This window comes from Monopterus albus, unplaced genomic scaffold (assembly GCF_001952655.1).
Source record: "Monopterus albus unplaced genomic scaffold, M_albus_1.0 scaffold292.1, whole genome shotgun sequence".
NCBI classification, from domain to species: Eukaryota; Metazoa; Chordata; class Actinopteri; order Synbranchiformes; family Synbranchidae; genus Monopterus; species Monopterus albus.
The window spans coordinates 741,690-751,279 of record NW_018128172.1 but is presented as its reverse complement, the minus strand read 5'-3'; the positions used below and the strand labels follow the sequence as shown (position 1 = coordinate 751,279).

The 9,590-nt window shown below is 45.3% G+C and overlaps 1 protein-coding gene across 1 annotated transcript; it reads right to left on the bottom strand.

Moving 5' to 3' along the window:
- Positions 1-74: 74 nt before the first annotated feature.
- Positions 75-6,759, bottom strand: LOC109973462 (volume-regulated anion channel subunit LRRC8D). The gene is made up of 6 exons (XM_020623080.1): positions 5,468-6,759; positions 4,536-4,904; positions 3,840-4,409; positions 3,445-3,695; positions 2,875-3,243; positions 75-2,306 (listed from the first exon to the last, which is right to left on the bottom strand). Exons 2-6 carry the CDS (start codon positions 4,875-4,877, stop codon positions 1,184-1,186), a joined length of 2,655 nt encoding a protein of 884 aa, XP_020478736.1. The 5' UTR covers positions 4,878-4,904; positions 5,468-6,759; the 3' UTR covers positions 75-1,183.
- Positions 6,760-9,590: the final 2,831 nt, after the last annotated feature.

The window sequence follows — 9,590 nt, the reverse complement described above, 5'->3', positions numbered from 1 at the left end:
ATGTGCACATGGATCTTCACTGTTTAGGATAAACAGAAACGACTGTCCTCAACTTAGTGGTATACAATATTTATATGAAAAGGTGCTACTATCTAATTGGTCAAAAACTGTTGGGGAGAAGCTGTGGTTTAGACTTAACTCTCCCATCATTGGTCCCCCATCCTGGTCCGATCTTGTCCTTGGCGTGACCTTGTCCTGAAACAGACACTTTGCACAACCCACAATGCTTCTTGTTATCTCGGGAACCCTGAGACTGCACCTGGACTTGTTTTCTCCTAGACCAACATCTGACCATAACCTTGGTGTAAATCTTAGTATCTTATCAAACCCCAACTCCCCTGGCTTCAGGGCTCAGAGGGAATAATGAGCTCTTTTAGAAAAGGCAACAAATCTAATGAAAGCCTGTGGGATGATTAGACCTTGGAAAACCACTCAGTCCACCAGTCTTTTAATCACAAGAGCCTGCAATATAACACAAGTTTTCAGTGTTATATTGCTTCTCTTGGGTGAAAAATAACTACATAAACATATCTGTGACATGTAAGTATGTAAACTTATGTGTGCTATAAAATAAAACCATAAGTGCATAAAATAAAACTCACCCTAACACCCTCCTGTAGGCTGTCTGTCTCTACTTAGCTTATTAATGTACCAAGGTGATTTATCCTAAATACAATGGCTAACTTTCCAGTGAACAAACTGTAACATGTAAGCAAGACAGTTTTGTGGCTGTTGTAAGGATTTTCTCTGCTGGTGCCAACAGGAAGTTTGGACCATACAACACATGCAGGAAGTCTCTTCATCTCTGCTACTGGGCATTCGAGGAAGAACAATAAGTGCAACTATTTTTTAAACAAGGACTTTTGGAGTAACTGCAGTGGTGCATTCAGCATGTACTACACATTTATAATACTTATTTATTTATGTGCTTCCAAGAAACTGTTAGTTGACATTCATTTTAGTGTGGTATAAAATATGTAGTGTGCACTATAAGGGCTAAAATGTACAGACAGCAGTAGCCTATGATTGTCTCACATTACAGGGATAAGGGAAAGTACTTCCTAAAAGAATAGCTAATACAAATTTAACCAAAAGCCTCACAAAATAAAATTCCTTTAAAGTTATTCCTAGAAAAGGTGCCTTACTAAAAGAATACTACCAGTGTTAGTGCAAGTCTCTCCTCTTAAATCTGTGATTCCAGGGCAGAGGAGAAGCACCACTGTGTAGGAGAGAAGTATGGGAAGCTGTCAGACTCTGGCCTGGAATGAGCCTCTGAATGTGTAGCAGACAGGGGGCGAGAACGGCTCAGAGAGTGTCTGATATGGGGGGGCAAAGAAAGAAACAACCACTCTTCCACCAGAAGACCACCTCCCTGCAGCCCCGAGCAGCAGCCCAGTTCCACAGGCAGTTCCTCCAGGCGGTTACTGCGCAAGTCCAACCTGCACAGGTGACTTAAACCTGCAATGCCCCTGGGTAAGGAGCTAAGCGAGTTGTGAGCCACATTCAGGTTACGCAACTCCAAGCAGCTGCTGAAGAGATCAAGAGGCAGGCTTTCAAGCCTGTTCCCACTGAGGTCCAGCTCTCTAAGCAGCTTCAGTCTCTTCACGTCTGCAGGCAGCTCCTCTAATAGGTTGTCAGCCAGAAAGAGCCGGCGAAGGCAGCGGAGAGTGAAGAGTGCTGGGGGAAGGCTGTGGAGCTGGTTGTTGGACAGATCCAAGAGCTCTAGGCCTCGAAGTGCACCAACACTGGCCGGTACAGCCCGAACACAGTTATAGGCAAGCCTGAGGCAAGAGAGGCGTCGCAATTGGGCCAGACTGAGCAGCTCCTCCAGAGTTCTCAAGTTGTTATGCTGCAGGTCGAGTGTCCGCAGGTTGCTCAGAGCCGGCAGGGCAGAGGGCAGACGCTCCAGCTGGCAGTCCTGCAGCAGTAGCTCTGTCAGACTGACCATGCGCTTCAGACCTGTCAGCACAAGCAGCCTGGTGCCCTCATTGTAGATCTCCAGCCTCACCAAGCCACCTGCCACCTCACACAGCTCCCCACAGATCCGCTGTAACATACCTCGAAGCACCAGTACACGAAGGTGGTGAAGCTGGCGAAGACTCCCCAGTGCCCAGCTGCGGCCCACCCCACCTTCACTGCTCAGGCAACCAGAGAGGTGGAGTTCATGCAAGCTGCGAAGAGAGAGGACCCAGCTGGGGATCTCTGACGCCTGAGTAAAGGTGAGGTGCAGGACCTCCAGGCGTTCCTGGAGGACTCCGAGTGCACTGGGATCCACAACTGCTGGGCAGTGGTAGAGGTGGAGCTCCCTGTTGTAGAAACATCCAATAAAAGACAAATTTAGCTGTAGTAATACATGTCTGTACTGTGTATGTCAGAGCATTCAGAGCATCCATGCACTTTGATTTTAACTCCTTAGGCTCTAGGTAATTTTTTGAATATCCAAAAATACAGAATCCAACCAGCAGCAGTTCCACAGCTGTGATGCCAAAATGAACAACCTTGGGCTGTGGATCAGTGACATTTGGGAGAATTTAAAAACATAAGTCTACTTGTCCCCATCCCCAGGCCAGAGTGAGGTTTGAAAAGCAAAAAGCAAAAAAAGATCACATATGGAGATGTGAAAAAAGCCTTATGAAGGTGTTGAACCTGTTCTAAAAGTTTTAAACTGCAGCTCTACTCCATCTGATGCAGTATAAATGAAGTACAATGATGCAGTACTATCCATTTCAGCCACGTGGTACGTTTGGAGAGCCACATGTAACATGTTTAGTGCAGGTTATGTTTTATTAACAGAAACTTCATGGTCCCAAAAATATGTAGGCACCGGAAATAACTGCGCTGTTTGAAGCATGACTACACCACTGTGCAACTCACCTGAGTGAGGTCATGCTGCACACCTGTGCAGTTAACCTGGCATCTGTGATGAGCTCCAGTTTGAGGACATGAAGCTGGCTCAGGGTGAAGAGGGCTGGGGGGAGGCGAGGCAGGGCCACCAGCTGCAGACTGGAGCAGCCGTCTGCATTCACACTCCTCAATGCTCCCAGGCTCTCCCTCCTCTCCAGGTTCTCCTCCAGTAGCCGGTTCTCAGCGACAGGGGACAAAAACACAGACAGCCGCTGGGCCAGCAAAGGGTCATACTGGTCCAGCATGTGCAAAAGAAAGGCCAGGTCATTTCTCAGGTCTGGAACATCTCTCAGAGAGCACAGCTCCTTCAGCGAGCTGAAGGAATACTGTCGCAGAGAGCTAAGGGCAGAGATCAAAAACAATCACACAGAATATAATGGGGCCCACCTGCAAAGTTGGATCACAAATTTCTGTGGGGTGGGTAATTTTCCATAGCTAATTTGAAAATATTCATTAATGCAGCTTTATATTTGTATCAAAATGTACAGTTCTGGGTACTGTTACAGTACCAACACATGTATCCCTTCATACTTTACACACCTGTGTAAAATCCAGGTGAGGGCGTATAAGTTGAGCAGGCCATACACCCCCAGTAGGGTCAGGTAGGCCAACAGCAGTTTGTGTAGAAGTGAGGAGAGCACATGGATACAGTGAAAGGTGGAGTAGCCCAGCAGGGCCTGCTGCTCAGGGCGGCAGGTGTGGGTGAAGGACAAGGAGCCGAGCAGAGGGGCGGTGTAACTCACAACCAGCATTACCATCAGCAGTTTGAATATCGTCTGAGCCAAGTAGACCTGAACAGATGAAAGGGGGTCTGAAAACACTGATCGCTTTACCGCTGTAAAGATGAAGCCGTATCACAACACAAACTTTTATTTGTCTGACAAATAAAAAGTCCAGCTCAGGTGATGCAGCATATACATCTTCTAGACTCTCACCTTATAGATGACCGCTGAGTTTTCACAGTGGGACTGGAATTTCCTGACCTTTTCAAACAGAGCCCTGGCCTGTTCCCCATCACTTTTATCCAAGCTGGTGACCTGCCCGGGGTTCTCAGCAACTACTGACGGTGCGGAGGAAGGAAGCTGCATCTGGGAGCCGAGGGACCCTGATGACATGGTGGAGTGACAGGAGAATCTCAAAGGGCATGGGGAGGGCGGGATGGCAGAGGACACACTCTCTGACTTCTTTAGAAGGGGGCTGTCTGCCCCCGAGTCTGTGCTTGAGTGTCTTGTGCGGGTCACCGGGGGTGAAGAGGAAGAGGGAGGCGTTCGTCTCTCCACCCCCTTCTCTTGGATGTTTTCCTGTCGTGCAGTGTGGGACAGGGCCTGAGAAGTCCAGGGTGACTCACAGCACTTTGCCAGGATGGCCAGGAAGTGCTCTATGCAGGCAGAGGTGTGGGGGAAGTGAAGCCAGAAGGAACCGCTGGCCACCAGTACGACAGCCTGCAGCAAGGCCATGTAGGGGAAGAAGCGAGAGCACAAAGGCAAAGCCTGGTGGTAGCACACCTAGACACACAGAGAGAGAGAGGCCCATCTCTTTTCACAAAACAGCAGCGTTGTGGAACATACAACAGAATCACAACCTGTAACAGTGAATACTGGTGTGGCCCGTTCAGGATGCTGCCACAGTACCTGGCTGATGTAAACGTACTGCTGGTAGACCAGCTGTGTGCGTCGACCTCGGCCTGCAGAATGAGTTGGACTGATGTTGTGTGGACCGTGGGTTGGGGGCTTTGACGACGGAGCCACGTTGCTGCTGGTCCAGGACCTGTGATGAGTGGCATTTGCAGTGACACATGGGTCCAAGGGGATGCACACAACCTGGTCCCTGGACAGCTGCCCGGTGCAGGCCAAAACAGACGCCATCAGCATTAGGATCACCAGGTAGTCCATGAAGACCTCCCACCAGGGCTTCAGCAGTTTCCACCTGTTCTGGTGCTGGTTCAGAGGTGCCAGCTCCGACAGAGAAAACATGATGAGCTCCTGGTCCTACAGGGATGACTGGGAAAAGAAATGGGACTGAAGATCAGCACATGCGTTCTGTACGCAGTTGATGATGGAGAAAGTCTCACTTTATGTCTCTATCTAAATATTATAGGGTGACTATTTAGTGAGCTTAGTTGTTTGGTTGTTTCCTGTCACATTTTAAACATCACCCTTTTTCTTGCTCACATCAACTCTTCTTGCTACATATTTCCCCTCGTATGACTTTATGGTTATTAGTGTTCCTGTTTGTCTCCCCCTTCAGGGACTTTTGATAAGTTATGCAGTTTATTATTTACATGATTTGTAAATATAAAGACCAGAAGTTGTCATGTGACTCTATGTTTACATGGGCCAGTATTCAGGGGATTTAAACTAGTTTCAGACAGATGGACTACAAGCAAAGCTTAGTGTTTTCAAGGAAGGTCTTACAACTTGAGTAGCCTTTGAGCTTCCATATCAGCCAGTCAGATAAGGTTTAACATTTAACATCTGACAAAATGTCCACTTCTTTACAATAATACAAATCAGAACAGAAGAGTTCATATTGTTGAAGAGCCCAGGACTAAACGTTCACCTACCTGGGTAAATGACTGGCGCTCCTGCCTTTCTCTCCCTCGTCTCACAGCCCACTTACAGAAACTTCATTCCGGTATTGTCCGGTTCTGAAACTTAGAACAAACTCCTCCTCGGCTGTCTCACACACATTTTCAAGGGTCGCCATGGCAGCGAGGGATGTGTGGCTGAAAAATCTAATTCAGCACCAGAAACCTATTGAAGGCCTGGAGGGGGAGGCAGCAATCCGGCTCCCTTTAACTCCTTCACAACCAAATGACTCTGAGGAAAACAACAATGTTCTTACAGGAAATATCAATAGTAAAATACCTTCTCGGAGAATGGCCCCTTTTAGAGTTTCAGTATAGAAGCTGATTGAGGTGAAGCTCATTTTACCTTCTTTATCAGTGGTGGAAGAAGTACTCAGACCTTTTATTCTAGTAAAAGTACAAATAGCACAGTGTAGAACTACTCTGTCACAAGTAAAGGTCCTGCATTTAGAACCTTACATAAGTACAGTTAATCCTGAACTGTTCAAACCTAATTTTATGGCAATGCATCCAGTAGCTGTTCACAGGTTCCTGCTGCTAAATTCCCATCCAGGCACCACTGGCCGCCTGGCAGAAATACACTTACTGCAGTATATCCAGCAACATCCAGCAGGGGGCGCTGAAGATTGTGTCCTGTGAGTTCAGCACTCCACAAGTCTAATTCAATTCATGCTGTGATCCTCGGGGGTGCAAGACATACTCAGGTCCTTAAGCAAAAGTAGAAGTACCACAGTGTAAAAATATGGTGTTACAAGTAAAAGTCCTGCATTCACAGTGTTACTTTACTGGTACTTTACATCCTGGGTAACTGGTGAATTTCCCACCGGGATCAGTAACATCTGATGATGTTTGATTCATCTGATTCTGAGAAGAAACTGAAGGTATCAGGTACATGTAGTGCAGTAAAAAGTACACGGTTTGTCTCTGACATGGAGTGAAGTCACAGGATGAAGGAGCAGAAATGGAAATACTCAAGTAAAATATGAATACCTTACATTAAGTACAGGACTTCAGTAACTGTACTCAATTACTTTCACCGCTGTCTCAGATCTTTATGAAAGGATGCAGAGAAACCAGGTTTGTTTGCCAATAGGTTAAAGGTTACACAAGTTACAGACGCTGATGACTGAGGAATCATTTTAAGTTGTTGTGTGCCAGTTTGTGCATGTGTGAGTGCACGGGAGGGTCACATGTAAGCCATTGTGTTGTTTCCTTTGTATTTGGGCCAAGTAGAATCTGGAGCAAAGACTCAAACTGACAGTGAACCACAATGTGAGCTGCTACTCTACACAGCTGGTGTGTGTGTGTGTGTGTGTGTGTGTGTGTGTGTGGGAGCAGTAACAGTACATGTGAAAAACACTGGCATTTACTTTAACTGAAGACCAAGTGTGAAGTTGTAAGTGTGAGGGACGAGGACACGTCCTTAGATGACGTTACGTTAGTGTTATCACCAGCTACAGAGTTAACACAGGATTCCTGTGGTTTTGTAACTTGCTAAATCCAAAACCAGCCATGAGGCCACCTGCTGTAACTAGGTGCTGCTTCTAACCTCGGTAAACAGCATGAAGAATCACTGTGCTGTGCCTGACTGACTGCTCCCAGTTCTGCTGTCACAGCCTCTACATCACGTCTCTGAGCTTCCACATGTCCTGACAAGACTCTGCAGCCACGTTAGCAGCTCTGCTTCTTTAAGCTAAATGCTATTAGCATTATCAAAAGGCAGATTTATCAGCATTAACTTAACATCTGAAATTTAATTTTATGAATTTGAATTTAACTGTCAATGAAAACATTTTAACAACACGGGGGCGTTTGGGTGGGAGTAGTGGAATGCATGTGCATGTGGGGTTGGGGCTGTACGTTGGTAGACCCACTATATTTTCTATTACACATTTCCTATTATAATTTTTTTTTAATTTATGTTAGGTGTGTATCTGCCCAGCGACTACAGACGGAGACCGAGCTGTTTGCTAACTCTGGTGTAAGACATCTCTTCTCATTGTTGGTTGAGGTTAATGCCTCTCTTACACATGGTTCCTGATAAATAAAGTTTGTAATAATAATGGGCCATACTGTGTTTTACAGGTGTTTTGATACATATGAATGATTTCAATAAGTAAGGATAACAGTGCAGTGGAAACTCTACTGACACCACTCTAAATGTGCATGTAAAGTGTCCAACTCTTCCTTTAAATGCTTTATTACATTCTATGTGGGTCAGTGCTAACACTGCCAAACACTGGTAAACATCATAACACACCTTTTGTTTCCTCTTCCTCTCATTGTTTCTAAAAAACATTTAGGTCCCATGAGAAACTGGAACTCGCTGCATCTGTTATCTGGGAAACATGGCTTTAAAATTAGACAGTGGGGCTGTGGTGTGGCAGGTTCAACATGACTCTGGTTGTTTTTTTAGTGCTTTATAAATAAAGTTGGTATGGTATGGTATCATACCCTAACAACACCCTTGGTTTCAAAGTTCTGCTGCAAGAAGGCTTGTGGCTTCACACCTCTTCTTCTGCAACACAGACACACAGCCATGCCCATGCACAGGGATGTGTTGGGTGGGGCTGTGTTATGGGACGGGATTCACACGTCCATGTTGTGAAAACACATCACAAGCTTGCTACAGGCCTCATCGCAGCAAGTGGCCCGTACCTCCAACAGGCACTTTACACATGACAGTATTTATAGTTTAGGCTAAACAGTGCCTGACGTGAAGCAAGGTCAACCATTTGCTACTAAAGTTAAGGACCCAGAGCTGAGAGAGAACATGAAACATAAACCGATGTCAGTGTTTTGGGATTATGGGTCAGTCAGCGCCAGATGAAGAGACCTGAGCCGAGTGGCTCTCAGATCTAATCAACTGATTTAAGAAACCCAAAAAATAAAATCTACATACATGTGTGCAGCTGCTGATTGCAACGTGCAGGCTCTGTTTTGATTTATCATTGCTCCTCTGCTACTTTTGTGGGTTGTTTTGTCTCCATGCAAATATTGTGCAGCAGCTACCGATGCTCATTGTGATCATTTCTGTTGTGTAGTAATCTGTCAGCCTGCAGTGAAGACTTCCCTGTCCTTTGTGAAGGCCTGTGTGAACATTCTCCTGAAGTGCAATGACAAATTAATTATTTATAAACCAGTTTTCTCACACAGATAAGGTCCTATCAGTTGTGTAGCTGTGCACTGGATGATAACAGAACAAAACATCAGGCTGTAATTTATCTTGGGTTGGTCCAGCACAGCTCTATAAAACCACAGTATATAGTTTTTACACCTCGATTAACCAAGTGAGGTGTAACATCTACAGTAGTGAGCTTTACAGGTGCTGGTGGGTAGATTTTATTACACCAGTACAGAACCAGGTTACCTGTTTCACTGTAGCTAATCTATGCTAACACTCTGCTGGCTGTAGTTTCATATTTACTATAAAGACACGAGTGCTAAGGATCTTCCTAAGTCGGCCAAAACTCAAATAGAAACACTTGGCCACAGGTTTATGAGGTCCTGGCACTACAGCGGGGTTTAAGCTAAACCTTTACAACTCTGGAACACTGTCACTCAGCTGTATACTTGGCATGCTAGCACCATGGCTCTATGGCAATGCCGGTCTCTTGGTTGGTTGACCTACCACTTTGATCCAGTCTGAAACATCAACTCACCATGAGTTTTTACAGATACTCCTGGTTCTGATGATGATCTGAGTTTTCCTCTAGCGACATTTTCACTTTTTAAATTAAACATCAGCAAAACATGGATGGATTGCCATGAAATGTGATGCAAACGCTCACGTCTCCCTCAGGGTGAATTGTAATCGCTTTTCATTAAGATCAAATTTTCTGCCTCACTTGTAACTTGTGTTTTCTGCTAATTAGTGAATGTTAGTGTGCTAATTTGCTAAACTCAGATAATGGGAAGGTTGTAGTGGGTTATTGGTTTAACTCAGATAATGACCATGGTAACATTGTACATGTTAGCATGTTAGCCAAGTAAAGCCTCACATAGCTGCTAGCATGGCTGTAGACTCATAGTAACTTAACATTTCTGTACATTTATTTACTATTAGGCTTGTGGGAAAAGGAGGGGAAGTAAATAAATA